At 43.1% G+C, this 19,597-nt stretch overlaps 1 protein-coding gene across 1 annotated transcript in view; it reads right to left on the bottom strand.

Annotated features, from left to right (window-relative positions):
- LOC145359312 (voltage-gated delayed rectifier potassium channel KCNH4-like) overlaps positions 1–18,497 on the bottom strand; it is a 187,060-nt gene extending 168,563 nt beyond the window's left edge. Inside the window, exon 1 of the mRNA XM_080213902.1 lies at positions 18,422–18,497. Coding sequence (XP_080070028.1) covers positions 18,422–18,497 — 76 coding nt within the window. The remainder of the gene's footprint in view (positions 1–18,421) is intronic.
- Positions 18,498–19,597: the final 1,100 nt, after the last annotated feature.

Below are 19,597 nucleotides of genomic sequence, written 5' to 3'. Positions count from 1 at the left end.
CCCTGGCGCTGTGAGGCAGCAATGCTAACCACTGTGCCACCCTGAAGGTGAAGAGGAATAATCATCTAGCCTGGTTTTGTTTTGTAAAAAAACACACACAGATTGGACTCCATCTCATGTGTATTAGAACAAATCCACAAAGCCCTCGAGGTGAACCCAGGTGTATGAGGCAAATGTTCATTAATTATTGTCTGTTCTAGGTCAAAATCAGAGCCTATGATAATGCTTGGTCAATGGCCAGTGGAATAAAGCCATTTAACTAGCTGATACATGTGTCAAATTTATTAGTGTTTTGTATATTGAAGGAGCTACAACTTAATGACAATATGTTTGGCCAAATCCTTCCCCTCATTTGTTGGTAAATAAAAATAATGATGTGCATCATATCAGGTTACGTCATTAGCATGCAGCAGTGGCACACAACGAAACAAAAATGTTTGTCAAACACAGTGGCCCTTAAATAATTAGTGGTAATGTATTATAGTTCACTGTAATTTCACGGAGAGGCAGTGGCACAGGGCCATCACTGGACTTGTAATCCTTAGATCCAGGATAATGTTCTATGGACCTGGATTTGAATCTCACCACGGCAGATAGTGAAATTCAAATTCAATGAAGATCTAAAATTTAAAATCTAGTGATGACAATGAAATCATTGTCAATTGTCAGAAAATCCCATCTGGTTCAGTAATCTGCCATCCTTACCTGGTGTGGTCTACTCCAGATCCACAGCAATGTGGTTGACTCTCAAATGCCCTCTGAAATGGAGGGAAGTTAAGGATGGGCAATTAATGCTGGCCCTTCCAGCGATGTCCACATCGTGTAAAATAATGAATAGAAAAACTCAGTGGGAGGAATTTTCCTCATTCCCCTGGCAGGCGGGACAGGACCATGCGAAGGTCCTTTGAACTTGGGTGGGATTTTCTGGTCTTGGGGTGAATGTTCTCAAGGAGTCTAGTGGAGCTATGGACAGTGATGGCTGAGACACCAATGTTTTTTCTTGACCATCTTGGCTTTTAACCCAGAGACAGAGATATTCCCGTTTAACATATAGGAGCAACACCAAAATGAATGTAATCCCCTCTCAACTCTGAATAAATGTTACACTCATGCATCAATACCTTTAGAAGTAGCAAGCGTGAGTACACAAGGGAGTGGTGTGACCATGCTCGTGAGGGTGGGTGCAGAAGAACTAGTAAAATGTTGCATTCAGTCTGGTGTTGAGTCACACAGCTAAGGAAAGCTCCCGGTTCTATCTTTGGTCCATTCTGTTCTCAGCCACAGTGGTGGTGCGGGAGCTATATTTGGCTTGGGGATGGTCACAGGGTTAGGAATGCTTGGGGAGAGTGTGGAAACGGGAGGGATAAAGGTGCCAATGTCTGTCACCATCTGATTTTTCCAATGAGAAATGATGCCTGGGTGATTATGGAGATGGGCTCAGCTGTAATACACTGCCAGTCTGCCAACATTGATTGACGAATGCTCACTTGGTCGAGGGGCTGGTGGTATGTGTCAGACTGAAATCTAATTACATTCTAATCACGGATAATCAAATCTTTTCTTCACACCTAAAAGTTTCCAGTCTGGAGAGCACTTTACTAAATATCGTGCAATATGTACCCTGCTATGTCTTTAACAATGATAAAGAATAGTGCACTAGATCCATGAATTTTCTTGTGTTTATTGGATCTGTTCCCTCATTGCTGCAGATAATTAAAAACTTTACAAAATTAACATTCTTTACCAATGCACATTTTATTTGGGCAAGTAATTCCACAGTTTTTTTTCTCTCTTGTTCAATCCCCATTGATCGAAATGAATAAATTCCCTGCCACTTAACTTGACTCGATCCTCTTAAAGTTGTATTTTCTGTCGACAATCTCTTGCTCTTTCTTTACTAGCGATGGCCTGCTCCTAACCTTTTCCAATTACAAGAGGGCATGAGTTCAAGATAAGGGGGGGAAAGGTTCAGTGGAGATGTGCGGGAGAAGTTTTTTTAACACAGAGGGTGGTGGCAGCCTGGCGCGCACTGCGAAGTGAGGTGGTTGAGGCAGTTACATTAGCCACATTTAAGACTTAGCTTGATAGGCATATGAACAAACGGGGAATACAGGAATGGAAGCACTTGATTTAGAAAGGGAAACGTGATCAGTGAGGCTTGGAGGGCCGAAGGGCCTGTTCCTGTGTTGTACTGTTGTTTGTTCTTTTGATCCAAGGATAGTAAACTCATTCCAAGCTGCAGTTCTATGATGCTCTGTGGGGATTCTATGGGAGCCTGGCAGCTTTCACTATCAATCCTTCTGAGCACGTAAGTAGCAAGAGCTCTTTCAATCATTGGGAAGTGGGGGGGCGGGGAGAAATCACAGTAATTTTCACACACCATCCGCACTTCCCACAGGAGATCACTCAATGGTGATCAGAAGCTGCTTCGTTTCTCCCCCTTCCCTTCCTGCATGATTGAGACTAATTATAATCCATGACCATTATCCTGGCATCAAACTTGGGACTTCCTTATTTGTTGGGCTCATAGCCACGACAGATGGTGCACTTACTGACTGGAACACACTTCCTCTCCAACTTCTCCTTTCAGTTAGATTTGTGTCCAGATATATCAATTTTATCATTCCACACTAAGTGCTGAAACTCTATGATCGAGTTGCTGGCGCTCCTTATATATGAACCGAAAAGCACTTCTTTTTCATTTTAAGAATCACGTGCGGACAACGACTGTTGCTGTCTTTTATACTTGGACATCTTGCTCTTTTATCACAATGTTTTGTAGACCTAGTTCTTATTATTCTGCACTTAATACTTCTTCCCACTGCACATCTAGTTTAAGTATTTTCCAATTGCACAAAATCAGGTCTAGATTTCTATTTCCCGTGATCTAGTAAGAATCAAAGAACACTACAGTGTGGAAATTTCACACCTTTGCTTCTCCCCTATATCCTGCAGTTTCTTTCCTGCTTCAAGTATGTTTCTTAGAATCCCGACAGTGAAGGAGGCCAGTCAGCCCATCGAGCCTGCAACAATCCCACCCAGATCCTATCCCTGTATTTACCCCAGTCCCTCTGACACTAACAGGCAATTTAGCGTGGCCAATCAGCCTAACCTGCACATCTTTGGATCGTGGGAAGAAACCAGAGCACCTGGAGGAAACCCATGTAGACATGGGGAGAAGGTGCATATGCCACACAGACGGTCATCCAAGGCTGGAACTGAACACTGGCACTATGAGGCAGCAGTGCAAACAATGCTGCCCTTGAGTTTCCTTTTTGAACTGGTTCTGTTTCCGCCATTCCATCGGTCAGTGTTTGTCGCATTAAAATGTTTTTGACACATTGCCTCTGGCTCCTTTGCAAATTATCTGAAATTTATGCCCTCTAATTATTGACCCTTCTACCATTGAAAACAATTTCTCTTTCACTCCTTTTATCTGAACTCTAATTAGTTGCAATTGATAGTTAACATTCCATGGGTGGGATTTTCCAGCCCTTCCCACTGGCACAACCTCCCATTCACATCAAAGGTTTCGCCCCTGTGCTGGATTCCCGAAGGCGGGATGGGTGATCCATGCAAAATGCTGTAGACATCAACAAGACCGGAAAATCTCACTGGTGGCCAATGGTGAGCTGCCTCTGGGAAGCGGGTGTCCCATGACTTCTGTAAGTGAAATTCCATTTTTAACTTATCATAGTGCTGACATGATTTCTTAGGCTGTGTGAAAACCAGACATCCAATTTATAGCTGGAATTCTCCAATGTCACACCCCTCACCACCACTACCAATGAGAACTTGGCACTCAGCCAAAACTCCACTCACTGTAGCCGGGCTGGAGAATCCCAGCCACAGGCGTGGTCAGAGAATTCCAGTCACAGGCATACCAACTGACTCAAAAACAGCTTCTTCCCTGCTGCCATCTGGCTTCTGAATGGACCTATCTCGCATTAAGTTAAGCTTTCTCTACACCCTAGCTATGACTGTAACACTACATTCTGCACTCTCTCTTTTCCTTCTCTATGTACGGTATGCTTTGCCTGTGTAGCGCAAGAAACAATACTTTCCACTGTATACTATTGGGCAGCACAGTGGCACAGTGGTTAGCACTGCTGCCTTACAGCGCCAGAGACCTGGGTTCAATTCTCGGGTCACTGTCTGTGCGGAGTTTGCACGTTCTCTCCGTGTCTGTGCGGGTTTCCTCCGGGTGCTCCGGTTTCCTCCACAGTCTGAAAGACATGGTGGTTAGGTGCATAGACCATGCTAAATTCTCCCTCAGTGTACCCGAACAGGCGCCAGAGTGTGGTGATGAGCAGATTTTCACAGTAAATGTAAATCTACTTGTGGCTACTAAATAAACTTTACTTTAGTTAATACATGTGACAATAATAAATCAAATAACGTGAGTAAAATAACACAAGGTCAGAGAATTCGGATTACACCTGCGGCATTGAGAATGGGATTATGTATTAAAGGTATATCCTATACCATCCTATAGGCCTCGTCTTACCTTGAGTCTTTTATGAATTCAAGGCTCACCATTCAGTGGCAGTCCTCAAACCAGGCAACTCCTTTCCTTATCCAGGCATTCCTGTCTCCTGCTGCCTCCCGGGTCTGAACATTTTGTCCACTAGGTGGGCAAACACGACAGGCTTGGAAGTGATCACAAAATGTGCTTCCATCTGCGGTCACTGGGGTCAGCCTCAGAATGCCATTTCACACTGGTTGGCCAATTAACAGACAGCCAGCGTGAAACAGGCGCTGGCAAAGCCTCAGTGCTGCCGGGGCAGGTGGGCAGAGAATGGGAGCCAGGAAAAGGGAGGGTGGGGGTTGGTGGTTCCAATGTGCTCCTTCAGGGAGACAGCTGCTGTGGAGCTGTCTTGGAGCTGCAGACTCGTAAAAAAATAAAATTGCGATGGAAAAAACTATGCAAACAGGGTTGAAGCAGCACATTCAAACACAAACTTCAGTCCCCAGAGACCTGTTTAAAATCTTCTTTCAATTCTAACATCCCATCCTTGCTGGATTGTAGTTGAAAATAAAGCATAAAAGCCATCAGTCCAATGGATGCGTAAAAGCAACCAGGCCATGTAAAATTGTGTCCAGTTGGTCGCTTAATGGTTTAAATTGTCTGCTTGATTGTTGCTAACTGCATTTCTGAGTCTGGCCCATCTGGGTGGCACGGTAGTTGGCACTGCTGCCTCACAGCACCAGGGACCCGGGTTCGATTGCCAGCTTGGGCCACTCTCTGTGTGTGTGGAACTTTCTCCCCATGTCTGTGTGGGTTTCCTCTGGGTTCTCTGGCTTCCTGCCACAGTCCAAAGATGTGCAGTTTAGGTGGATTGGCCATGCTAAATTACTCCTTAGTGTCAGGGGGACTAGTTAGGGTAAAGCAAGGAGTTATGGAGATAGGATCTGGGTAGGATTGTGGTCGGTGCAGATTCGATGGGCCAAATGGCCTCCTACTGAGCTGCAGGATTCTATAATCCTATGATCTACCAACCAAAACATTGCATGTGCTTGATAACGTCAGGATGCGCATCTGATATCTTCTCACACAATTTCAGGCTGGACACGCACCCACCCAAACAATGTGAAGGTTTATAAACCTAAACTTGGTGTCACCTAATCACTACCTCCTCATTTACATCATCTCTTTCACTCTTCAACATTGATGGGTGGGATTTTCCAGCTGCGCCCGTTTCGAAACTGTAAAATCCCGCCCGAGGTCAACGGATCTTTCCAAGGTCCACGCCTTGCAAGCTGCGAGTCCCGTGGCAGGTGGACTGGGAACATTCACCCTGATAAGTCCTGTTCTCTGTTTTGTTTTACCCTTCACCTTTATTTCTCCGCAAAACAAATGTTAAAAGCGAAGGAAATGACGTTGCATTAACTTTTCCCCTCAGGTTGCGGCTGGTCTCTGTATCACAGGCCGTTCCTTTTTATAGAATGTAAAAAGCAGCTCAGCTTAATGTGTTGAAGTCAGTATTCATTAGTCCAACCAAGAATGACAAAACGTGCCATGAACCTCATCTAGTTCAGTGTGTTCAGGTTCATTAGCGGGATCTTCAGATTCCACTTTCATCGTCCCCATGCCAATAGTTGCCTCTGTCATATTTCTCTATGGTTCATGTTATAATCGGTCACTAGGCACCGAGAAAGTCCATACACTGTCAATGTCCTTTTTGACAGACTGCACTTATTTCATTGCATCAATATCGCACAAAGGGCTATTGCGGGGAGGTGATGGCCTTTATCGCTGGACTATTAATCCAGAAATTCAGCTAATGCTCTGGGGACCAAGGTTCAAATCCCACCAGAGCAGGTGGTGGAATTTGAATTCAATAAAAATTATCTGGAATCAAGAATCTACTGATGACCATGAAACCGTTGTCGATTGTTGGGAAAAACCCATCTGGTTCACTCATGTTCTTTAGGGAAGGAAATCTGCTGCCCTTACCTGGCCTGGCCTACATGTGACTCCAGAGCCACACCAATGTGATTGACTCTCAACTGCCCTCTGAACAAGGGCAACTAGGGATGGGCAATAAATGCTGGCCAGCAGCGATGCCCATGTCCCACGAATGAAGAGAACAAAATGCCCAGGAGCTGAAATATTGAGTGCATCCTATAAAGATTGTGGTTAACAAAGCCTATTCTTTATGCACCTTACAGTATTTGCCAGAGATTTGCACATAGACTATAAATGGACAAAATTGCTTCTTTTCTACCACTCAGCCACTTAACTTCAAGGAAGAGAGATTTTAATGTCAGATCAAAACATCTGTTGATCAAAATATTTTTCAGTGCAATTAATCCAATTATATTATTAAAAGGCAAAAATAATGCACTGTCTGATCATCAGACACAGCAAGTAAAATGTTTGTTACGGCTATAGTTAAAAGGCAGTCATGTAGATACAAATGGGCACAATATAATCGGTGTGCAGTCACAGGCTGATTTGAGCTTGCTGTCTCTAATGTAACAAACAACTGACTGAAAATCTCATACTTATTTTCTTGCTTTACTGCAGTTTTCTTTTTCAACTTTATTACACATCCACGAACATTCACTCCTTCACCACCGACGTTCAGTAGCAGCAGTGTGTACTACACACAAGGTGCACTGCAGCAACTCGCCAAAGACCCTTATGCAGCACCTCCCAAACCCACAACCACTTCCATCTAGAAGGGCAAGGGTAGCAGATACATGGGAACACCACCAGCCATAAGTGCCCCTCCAAGCCACTCACCATGGCACAGCGGTCAGCACTGCTGCCTCACAGCTCCAGGGTCCTGTGTTCGATTCCCAGCTTGGGTCACCGTCTGTGTGGAGTCTGCATATTCTCCCTGTGTCTGTGTGGGTTTCCTCCCACAGTCCAAATGATGTGCTGGTTAGATACATTGACTATGCTAAATTTTCCCTCAGTGTACCTGAACAGGTGCCAGGATGTGGCGACTAAGGGATTTTTACAGTAACTTTATTGCAGTGTTAAGGTATGCCAACTTGTGACTAATAAATAAACTTTAACTTTATCCTGATTTGGAAATTGCCATTCCTTCACTGTCACTGGGTCAAATCCTGGAATTCCCACTCTGATGGTATTATGGGTCAACCCACAGCATGTGGACTGCAGCGATTCAAGAAGATAGCTCACCATCACCTTCGCAAGGGCAGTTAGGGATGGGCAATAAATGCTGGCCAGCCAGTGATGTCCATATTCCACGAATGAATCAACAAAAATCAATGATTTATCCAGTTTCTCTAAATAGTACTTTTTATGGGATAATTAGTCAAATGGCACTCTTGGTTTGAGCAAAGGAGTTGCGAGAACAGTCACATGGGATGTCATCAGCTTCCCTTTACCTGGATCTCTTTGTTGTTAAATTACTGAAATGTCTCTTGTCATCCGGTGTATCTTACAACTTGTTTTGGTTTATCACGTTCTAGCAATGGAAGAGGAGGTCTAATGGTCCCTGGGTTGCATCCAGGCCTCTGAGCCAGAAGCTTCGGGTTTGAGTCCCACCCCAGGACCTGATGACCAGAGAAACTGCGTTTGGAACATGGTCAAACAGGTTGAATATCAACCTGCAAAATCCTTCCACCTACCAATGGCTGACTGTAAGAGCAAGAGAGACTCCTGGTCATCCACACTTGATGTGGATTGGCCCCCCCTCAATGTATTAGCCTCTAGCGATAGGCTAATGATTTGTTCCAGGAAAGGTCTCACGATGAAAACAGATGAAAGTCTGCTTTGCGCATCAATATATGCGGGAAGAGAAGCAACAGAAATGGAAGACTATGCAATTTCATGCAGTTACACTTAAGTGAGGCTTTCAGATAATCATTAACAGTGATTTACAGGAGATTGGACATTAAGTACAGGAGACTGAATACAAAATAATTGCTATTTTAGTTGGATTCACATGGAAACCAATTACCTTACTTGAACTTGCAGTCCAAGCCAATGAGAAGATAATTTGTTTGCCTATTAGAGTGTACACAGTCTCTGCCTTTACCCAATTTGCCCAGGGTGGCTGGTGGACATTGGCAGTGTGGCCAGTGGGCAATGCCAGGATGCCAGGCTGGCAGTGCCAGGCTAGCACTACCCAAAGAGCCCTGCCCCCCAACCATCCTGGGGGCATCAATGGCCTCCATTCTCACCAGTGAGGGCATCACACCTGGTCCTTGTTGAGGGGGGGCATCTGTGATCCTCGCTGGTGAGGATCTCAACCAGCTAGCAGGTAAATGGAAGTGAGCTTGGACGATAGCGTCCGGGAGTCACTAATTATATTTAAATTAAATCATGAATATTGAAATCAGCTTCGCATTATGGGTGTGAGGCTGATTTTGCTGTCAAAACTGGGCTGGTAAGATCGCAAGAAGTGAAAAATCAGCTGCGATCCTGATTTTTCACCTTTTGCCTGATCTTACCAACCTGACCACCTCCCACCAATCAACCAACGGGATGACGGGGTAAGATTGCCCCCATACAGTTTTACAGTACAGAAAGAGGTCCTTCAGCCCATCGTGTCTGTGCCAGCCATCAAAAAACCTATGTATGGGACAGCACGATGTCACAGTGGTTAGCACTACTCCCTCAAAGTGTCAGGGACACGGGTTCAATTCCAGCTTTGGGTGACTGCTTGTGCGGAGTTTGCGCATTCTCCCCGTGTCTGCGTGGGATTCCTCTGGGTGCTCCGGTTTCCTTTCACAGTCCAAAGATGTGCAGGTTAGGTGGATCAGCCGTGCTAAATTGTCCCTTAGTGTCCAAGGTGTGTAGGTTAAAGGCTAGAGATTAGTGGAGTAATTGTGTGGGTTTAGGGTGGGGGCTGAGCCTGAGTAAGATGCTCTTCCGGAGTCAGTGTAAATTCAATGGGCTGAATAGCCCCATTTTGCACTATGGAGAGTCTGTAATTCTATGATTCTGTGATTCTAATCCCATTTTCCAGCAGTTGGCCTGTAACCTTTTATGCTAAGGGTTTGTGAACACAACTCTTCACTCACCTGAAGAAGGAGTGACACTCCGAAAGCTTGTGCTAACAAATAAACCTGTTGGACTTTAACCTGGTGTTGTGAGACTTCTTATGAAGATTGCATAGACACAGTGGAGTGAGGTACCAGAGAAATTTGAAAACATTAAAAACAATTTATAAGTGGATGCATTAAGAGATAGGAAGCCAATAGAAGTTGATGAGGGCAGAGGCAACATAATGAAAATTAGTAAAATTCATTATGTGATACTCAAAAAATGATGTGTAAACCATGTTTCTTTTAAAAACAAGAGACAGGAATTGCTGAGTAAGTTTAAAATGATAGCATCAGTTGATATTGTAAGATTAAATTCAATGTTAGCATTCATTTTGAGAGGGCTAGAATACAAGAGCAGGGATGTACTGCTGAGGCTGTATAAGGCTCTAGTCAGACCCCATTTGGAATACTGTGAGCAGCTTTTGGCCCCATACCTAAGGAAGGATGTGCTGGCCTTGGAGGAGGTCCAGAAGCGGTTCACAAGAATGATCCCAGGAATGAAGCGTTTGTCATGTGGGGAGTAGTTAGGGAGTCTGGGTCTATCCTCGATGGATGAGTGGGATCTAATTGAAACTTACAGAATACTGAGAGCCCTAGATAGAGTGGACGTGCAGAGAATGTTTCCGCTAGTGGGAGAGTCTACAGCTTGATGGCACAACCTCAGAGTGAAGGGGCTCTCCCTTAAAACTGAGATAGGGAGGAATTTCTTCACCAGAGGGTGGTGCATCTGTGAAATTTATTGCCACAGAGGGCTATGGAGGCCAGGTCACTGACTATCTTTAAGACAGAGATAGATATGCTCTTGATTAATAAGGGGATCAAGGGTTATGGGGAGAAGGCGGGAGATTGGGGATGAGAATCATATCGGCCATGATTGAATGGTGGAGCAGACTCAATGGGCCAAATGGCCTAATTCTGCTCCTACATCTTATAGTCTTATTGTATTCCACACATCAGCCTTGGCTGGATAATAAAATTACAACAGGCCTGTAAATAACCGGAATCGTAGTGCCTGTAAATGCCAAGTACAGAGATTTTTGAAATATTTGGTCATGGGATGTAGGTGTTGCTGGCTGGGCCACCATTTATTCTTCATCCCTGGGCATTTTAGGAGTCAGCCTCATTATTGTGTCTCTGGAGCTACATTAGGCTAGACCAGGTAAGGATGGCAGATTTCCTTCCCTCAAGGACATCAGTGAACCAGATGGTTTTTTCCGACAATCAACAATGGTTTCATGGGCATCATTAGGCTTTTAATTCCAGATTTTTACTGAATTCAAATTTCACCAACTGCCATGGCTGGATTTGAACCCTGGTCCCAGTTGCTAAGAAATTGCCTGTACGTCTATATATTCAGAACTATGGTTTGTATTCTCATGGGAAGTGAGTTGAGCAACATACTAGCCCAGACAATAAATATTGCCCAATTTGGGTGGTTTTTCAGTGGCTACAATCAGAAAATGCATGACTGTCCGTCTCCCATCAGGAATCACCAGGCTTTTATCCACCAAAATGGGATCAGCAAGGGCTACTTTATTTAAATTTATGGGCCTGTCAGTTCTTTACCCCATTTCCTCCCATTTTGATGTGTAGAACACGAACGATAATGATTACCTATCTAAAGCTAAAGGCAAAATAATGCAGATGCTGGAATTTGAAACTAAAACAGGAAATGCTGGAGAAACACAGCAAGTCTGACAGCATCAGTGAAGAGAGAATGGAGCCTGTCTTGATGACCCTTTATCAGAGCTGAAGGCAAAGAAAATCAGACAAGATTTATCGGAATAAATCAAGGAACAATGGTATAAATCTTATCTGATTTTCCTTCCCTTCAGCCCTGATGAAGGGTCATCCCGAATTGAAATGTTGGTTCTGCTCTCTTTCCATAAATGCTATCAGATCTATTTAAAACTGGTGTTTAAATAACTGTACATACCCTGGAAGAGAGGCCAAAATGATGGCTAGTATTTTAAATCTTTCCCAGTTCTTGGCACTCGGTTTCTCATGAGGTCTTTACCAAACTGTCACAAATGAATGGTCCCAAAAATAATTATAAATCTGGAATGGTTTCCTGATGGGAATTGTCATGATGTGTGTGGAAGAGGAAGAGAACATACAGATGGATGTTACATAGTCGGGGCTGCACAAGAGATTCCATGAGTTCCTATACGGTTGCATCTGTGAACTCAGATGAACGTTCCCCACTTTATCCAACAATTAGTCCAGACAGAAGATGACTTTCCGAAAGGAAGCCAGGATAGCAGACGTGACGGTGTCACTGCTGGAATGCTGGATTAGTCAGAGGGGTGATGGTCTAATCGTACTATTGCTAGACAATTAATCCAGAAACTCAGCAAATGTTCTGGGGACCCGGATTCGAATCCCCCCAAGGCAGTTGGTGGGATTTAAATTTAATAAAAATATTTGGAATTAAGATTTTTGATCGTTGTAAAACCTCACCTGGTTCATTAATGTCCTTTAGGGAAAGAAATCTGCTATCGTTACCTGATCTGGTCTATACGTGACTCTGGAGCCACAGCAGTGTCTCAACTTCCCTCTGAACAAGGGCATTTAGTGATGGGCAATAAGTGCTGCCCAGCTGGCGATACCCATGTCCCATGAATGAATAAAAAAAACATATTGTTAGGTATTTCCCCATGCAAAGCCCAATTACCTGGTGGGGATTGTTGTATGACCAATGAGTTGTGGATGCCAATTCCCATCTCTATTGGAAAATGGGGAAAACTATGGATTAAAATTTACCAGCCTCGGGATGTTTTCCAGATCCAGGAGCAGGCTGTCCAGCTCCATGAAGGAAATTAAGGCCCCAATTAGTGATCATTTCACAGGACAACTGGCATTTCCCCCATCACCTGGGGAAGCCACAACTTTGTGGAGATGGCATGTCTCAGGGTATCCATTTTGAGATGCCCCTCAGTGCCTCTGACATGCCTCAGGTGGAGTTGCAGAGGCTCTAGGGCTGACAACTCTCTAATTGGGCCAGCAGTAGCAGGAGCCATCAATTGGGAAGCCATCTGCTGTGGACATGCCAAGCTGGTTCCACAGGAGGCAACTGCGGCATTGGGGAATGGGGGGGTGTAGGATGGGTGGGGGCAGGGGGGTGGATTTCACATGTTAGTCTGACATCAGGGTCCCCAAAGTCCATAGTAAAATATTTCCCACTGTGTTCATCCAGGGTAAACTATAAGATTTCCAAATAAGTATGTCACAAATAGACCTTGCCAGTGCATGATTGGTATGATATTTGCACTGTTTCACTTCACTTTTACATTCACTTTAAATTTAGCAGCAAGTTCCTGTAGGATAATGGAGCATTATCTGACAGGTCACCATACTGCAGGAACTTCCCTTCCAGTTCTTGAGCATCTTAAACAATGTGCCCTCTTTGTTAGATAGAAACATAGCCGCCTCGGAATTTGATTAAGTTGACCCAATTCATTCTTAAACCATAGATTTTAACAGCACAAAAGCTCTTTAACTCATTAAACCTAACAGGCCAATTGATTTAGTCCCATCTCACTGACCTGCATACTTACTGACTTTTGTAAGAGCTTTATTCACATGTTCATTCACTTCCTTTAAACATATTATGGATTCAGCTTCCATCATTTTTTCTGGTTGGGCATTGAATGTCCTAACATTTTCCTGCATAATGCTTCCCCTTAATCTCTCACTTAAGATGCTGATCTTAAATTTATACCTTCTGGTTGGCAATTCACTAACCAATGTTGTTCTTTCCTCTATTTGCCCCATCAATACTTCCTTTTGTATTCATTCGTTGGGCATCGCTGGCTGACCAGCATTTATTGCCTATCCCTAGCTGCACTTGGAGGGAAGTTGAGAGTCAACTACATTGCTGTGGCACTGGAGTCACTGTAGGCTGGGTAAGGATGGCAGATTTCCATCCCTAAGGGAAATTAATGAATCAGATGGGCTTTTCCTGATATTCGACAATAGTTTCAGTCATTAGTAGATTCTTAATTCCAGCTAATTTTTATTGAATTCAAATTCTACCATCGGCCCTGGCGGGACTTGAACCTGGGTCCCCAGAACATTTCTGCATTAATAGTCTTGTGATAATACCACTGGACCATTGCCTCCCTTACTTTCATCAGCCAGTACTGGCAAGCTGTTCTTCAGCTCCATATGTATTGCTGTCTGATAGCTTTCCAACATGTTTCTTTGCAGGGTCTACTCTAAGTTTTTTTTAGGTATCTTGCCAAATTCACTACATGCACCTGGAACCTGCATTGTGTCTTTATCCTATTTCATTGTACTGAACCATGACATTTCTCATTTTGGCACCAGCAACAGAACAATGTCAAATAATTAATGGCACCACTTTGAAAACTAAAGTGAGGAGGGGATACATTTTGAATGGATGCCACTTTTTTTTAAGGTTAAAAAATCATGGCCAAAAATGGACTGTGTGTTAAACATGGGACTTTATTCTATTCAAAAATTAATTATGTTTAATATCTTCTTTTCATAAATTTGGAAAAATGCTGAAACTGAACACAAAGAACCTCTGTTTGTTTTCTTGATAGACATATGAACAAGCAGAGAATAGAAGGATATAAGCAGTTGATTATTCAGGTTAACGTGATCAGCACCGGCTTGGAGGACCGAAGGGCCTGTTCCTGCGCTGTATTGTTCTTTGTTCTTCCATTTTCTGGCCATTCGTTATGGTTCCCTCACCACTTTTTCCCCCACAAATTCTAAAGTGAATAGGCACACCAAACTATGATATATAGGTCTAAGATCACAGATGTCTCACTGGTATAATGCAGGGAACTGTTACAGATCCAGTGAATAGACAAATTATTGCATGTTAGATTAAAAATTGCTTAGACAGGAGTTAATGGAAATCTAGTTGGTAGCATATAAATCCATTCCTGGATCGTTATTATGCAAAATCAAAAACAAGTATCCTTATTGTGATCTGAGTTCAAAGAACACTGTCATTTTAATTAGAGTCACTTTATAAGCTAGATATTAACAGGATCTCATATTACTTCTTGACCAAACTGCTTCACATTCTTGACAACTTGCTCTCTTGAATCCATCAGAATTTATTCTGCAAATTAAACTGGCAAACCTTTACAGTGACTACAGTTGAAAAGACAATTTTGGTAAAATTCTAATTAATTTTTTTAGGGCTGCCCGTTCTGATTATACAGCTTAATCCAATAAGCAACAAAATGAACATTGATGGAAGCAAGATTTTGAGTCAAAAGGGACATTAAATATATATATACACAAAGCTCCAGTGCAGTTTGTTTCCCTGTGAGGTATATAGTGCATGCCTAATTATCCCCCTGCAGTGAACTACAAAATAGAACTCAATATTGCTTTAACAACACAATGTAAAACAACACTTCCATGTGAATGATGTAGTTGATTATTACTTCAGTTCAGGTCATGTAATTCAACTGCCCACCACTGGAATGAAAAGGAAGTAAAAATGTCTAAATCTGTATATAAGCTACAAAGAAAACAAAACAAAAATGAAGAAAGAGATACACCTTAGGATTCAGTGAATTAATCAGACATCTCAAATTATGGATGAATTCATTTTTCTATGATATGTAACCTTCTTGTCCCCACACATCCTCCCAGCCCTACCACCAGAGCTCCCTTACCATCACACCTGTCTCCCTTATCCCACGATTATAAACTGAGATTCCCCCTTCGAGGTTTTGCAGTTTGGGAACATGCAAGGATGAAAAAAAAATTACAGGCATGAATCCTTGTCTAACCATCTTGTGGTGTCAGTATTGAGCTCCAAAGCGTGATATCACACCTCCCAGATACCTCCTGAACTCTTCATGGATTCCTGTATTTTTAAACTTATTTTTGGGACGTGAGAAATGCTGGTGAGGCCAACATTTGTTGCCTGTCCCCGAGTGCCCTTGAGAACCTGGTGGTGAGCCGCTTTCATGAACTGCTGCAGTCCATATGGTATAGGCACACCCACAGTGCTTTTTACCTGCAGCAGTTGATATAGCTGACTGGCTTGTCAGGCGATTGCAAAGAGCAGTCAAGAGACAACAACATTGATGCGGGGCTGTAGTCACATGTAGGCCAGCCCGGGTAAGGATGGCAGATTTCCACCCCTGAAAGACATCAGTGAACCAGGTGGGTTTTTAACAACAATCCACTGGCTCATGATAAATGAGATTAATAGTTTATTCCAGATTTATCAACTGAATTTAAATTTCTCAAGCTGCTGTGGCATGATTTGAATTCATGACTCTGGAGCTTTCACCCAGCCTCCGGATTACTAGTACATAAACAGTATCATTATTCTACCATCTCCCTGTTTTACAACATTACAGAACACTCTAAACCACAAGTCACCTTGTGTGCATGTGTGTGGATGTTAGTTTAAGTCTGTTAGTTAAGTCAAAGCAGTGTCCAGTTTGGTTTTGCTGCTTTTTCCCTGTAGCTTTTCTAATAGGAAGCAAGTTGACAGCAATGCTGGCAATACACTGGCAATAGACTGACAATGCTAATTATTAGGAAAGAAATGAAAGACGTGCATTTATCCAACCCTTTTTATGATCACTGGACATCTTTAAAGCCATTGAAGCACATTTGAAGTGTAGCCACTGTTATAGTATAAGAAATGGGGAAGGCGGTGGCATAGTACTATTGTCACTGTACTTGTCATCCAGAAAGCCAGGCTAATGCTCTGGAGACCTGGGTTTGAATCCCGCCATGGCAGATGGCAGAATTTGAATTCAATTAAAACTATCTGGAATTAAGAATCTACTAATGATCGTGAAACTATTGTTGATTATCGGAAAAAAAAGACATCTGGTTCACTAATGTACTTTAGGGAAGGAAACCTGCCATTCTTACCTGGTCTGACCTACATGACTCCAGAGCCGCAGCAATGTGGTTGACTCTTAACTGACTTCCAAGGACAATTAGGGATGGTCAATAAATGCTGGTCAGCCAGCAACACACATGTCCCATAATAAAATAAAGAAAATGCAGCAGCCAATTTGCAGACAACAAACACCCACAAACAGCAATGCAATAATAAGTAGATAAACTGTGACATTTTTGCTTGAGGGGTAAGCATTGGCTAGGATGCCAGGGATGACTCCCCTGTACTTTTTCAAAATAGTGCCATGGGATCTTTTACACCCACTTCAGCAGGCAGCTGGGGCCTTGGTTTAACATATTATCTGAAAAGAAAGATGTCTTCAACAATGCAGGGCTCCCATCACAATGCACTGGAGAGCCAGCCTGGATTTTTGTGCTCAAGCCCTGGTGCAGAACTTCTAGCTATTGACTAATTGGGTGAGATATACAAAAGTAGCCAGGATGCATACTTTAATGGTAGTCAGTGCCTTTAGGAAGGAAGAACAGGGACTAAAATTGGAACAAAGGCAATGCACAACATGCAGTCAACTTGCTTCCTATTAGAAAAGCTACAGGGAAAAAGCAGCAAAATCAAATTAGATTAGATAGCTCCAGAATATGAGGCACAATTGGACAATCGATGAATTCTTTGTCATCATTTCTACGATGCCCATTCCTGAATGAAGAGACGGAAAAGCACAATGTGCTATTTTCCAGATAGAGAAAAAGGTTCTCAGAGGCAGCCCGGATAGAATCAAAAACTCTTTATCCTTCAGCTAAAAACATGAACGAGAATTTGATTTAATTTATGTTAAGCAAATTGGAAGATTTTTTCACCAACGCTAAATATTAATATCTCTGAACTTAAACAAGGACTTCAAGAGCGTACAATTTTCGGGAAAATAGCGTTGAATCGCGAATTTGTATTGGACACACAAAAAAGAGCAAAGTTAGCTGAACCCATTTAACAATTCTAAGTGGTCACTTTGTGGAGTTTAGACATGAAAGTGCGATGGTTACTTTCAATAGTGCACATGCTGGGACTTGTGCAATTTTTTGCACTTGCATGGACGAGGTTTGAGAGTTTATTTATTACGGTGAATCGAAATCAATAAATCGACAATGAGGGATAATGAATTAATAAAATAAATGGAAACTGGAAAGATTAAGGGAATTGTGTAAGAAATTCTCTCGTTGGTGTTCCGGGGTAAATGAAGCCCTTTCCACCCACCTGGATCAGAGCAGGTCGCTACGTTCAGAGAGGGAACTGTCCCGAGTGCTGAAACGATCCAGTGTGTTACATTGTGTTTCAAAAGTCCTGAGTGGACCCAGTTAACATTGCCGCAAGTGGAAGGAGCTGGCCGAGTCTCCTCTGGACCTCTGATGGTTTTATAATCCCTAACCTTACATCTCTCAATTCAACAGGAAAGATTCTGGGGGATGGAACAACTTTTAATTAATGCCACCCCCCCCCCCCCACCCCTTAAATGTCCTGTTGTATTTTTGTGGACAATTACTTCGTGTCAATCCCCTCGCTTTGTGACTGAATGTTTAAAGGGTGCCCTCTAAATGCAACGTTAAAAACGCAGTCTTGAATATCTCCAAAGCTGTTTACCACCTAGCGTCTCCCTGGAGACCACAAGCAAGCAACAAACAAAGGGAGTTTATTTTCCAATTTCTGAGGTCAGTGTATTATTTTACATCACACCTAGCCGAGATTTCAGCTGATGCTGCAGAGTTTATAGAAAGTGACTGATAAAACGCTGGTGTCACCCAACTGCGCGAATAAAGTCCGAATTACCAAACAGACGCTGAGAATCAGATCATTGCAAAATGCGGAGGGTCCCTGGTTCTAGGTTGGGTGCTAATCGGACGCTTGCCCAGGCATTGTCCCTCATCCATCACAAACTCAAATCAATACCCCCCCCCTCCTTCGCCAAAACCATGGGAAAACCAGCAAATGCATTCTCTTTCAGTGTTCTGTCTCTTACAGACTTACGTGTTCCATCAAACCGCGTTGCTATGGTGTCCAAAAAGGTATTCTGAGGCGCTAACAAGCCTTTCATAACAGGCATTTTTCTTGTGGTTGATGTAAGAGTTTCTCGCTTGAGAACTATGCCATTGTCTGTGATTGAAGTTTGCCCCCAGTCGACAGCTCAGAACTTTTGTTGCGGATCCACACGGTATTTGGTACAAGAGTCAAGTTAAGCCCACCACCAGCACCCAGTCACAGCGCTAAAACTCGGAGATACCAATGCATTTCTCGAGACTGTTCTATCACATCACATTTATTTGTTTCCCTCCCTTCGATATCCATCGTTGCAATTAATCGTTGGCAGCCCCTCGGCGCAATAACTCAGAGCTCTCCCCCTCTCCATCGCACACTCTTACATCCCCACTGAAACTCTTCATTCGGTCCATCAAACCGCTCTGCGCTCCCTCGCACTCCCTCTGCCAGCCTTGAATCACATAGATGGCAGCATCAGCCCGGTGACACAGTGGGGACTGCACTAATACAGCTTCAATTCCGGGTGCACTAGACCATTGGGAATCTTCCTCCCTTCTCCCGTAGCCAGGCACTTGCAGACTTCATGTGGAAAATAAAAATCTATTTTCTACTTTGAAGACGGAAGGATTTTCTGTATTAAGTTCCTTGAAGCTAAACTACTTCCTTTTTTTTAAAGGACAAATTGCCCCAGTGTGATTTGTACCCAAAGTATGGAAAGAAAATCTCGTTTTAAGAAACCTGTACAAAGGGAATGAAGGCGGATTAACCGGGAACTGGGCACATGGAAGACCCTTCACATATTTGCAGCTTCTGATCACAATGGGACCAGTCAGCCAAACCCCTTCTCCTGAAATGCAACGCAAAAAGTGAACTCTGTAATCACTAGGACGCAATCTATGGGTTAATCCCGGTGGGGAAAAAGAGAGTCAGAATGGACTGAAAAATAAAGGGTTAAATGCCATTGCTGATGACTGCGAACGGAAAACGGGGGGTGGGAGGGGGCCTTTGTTATTATAGTAAAACCTTCAGTTCCAATTTAGAAACGGTTCAGTTGTTATTTCTCAACCTTTCATCAGTGAAGTGCAGACAGCCACTCTTAAAATGCCCCCCCCCCCACCCCGCAATCTTATTTTTTTTTGCATATAGGAATATAGGACTTAAAAACCC

This window comes from Carcharhinus amblyrhynchos, chromosome 27 (genome assembly GCF_965287045.1).
Source record: "Carcharhinus amblyrhynchos chromosome 27, sCarAmb.v2.hapA, whole genome shotgun sequence".
NCBI lineage: Eukaryota > Metazoa > Chordata > Chondrichthyes > Carcharhiniformes > Carcharhinidae > Carcharhinus > Carcharhinus amblyrhynchos.
This window is presented reverse-complemented; position numbering and strand designations above follow the sequence as displayed.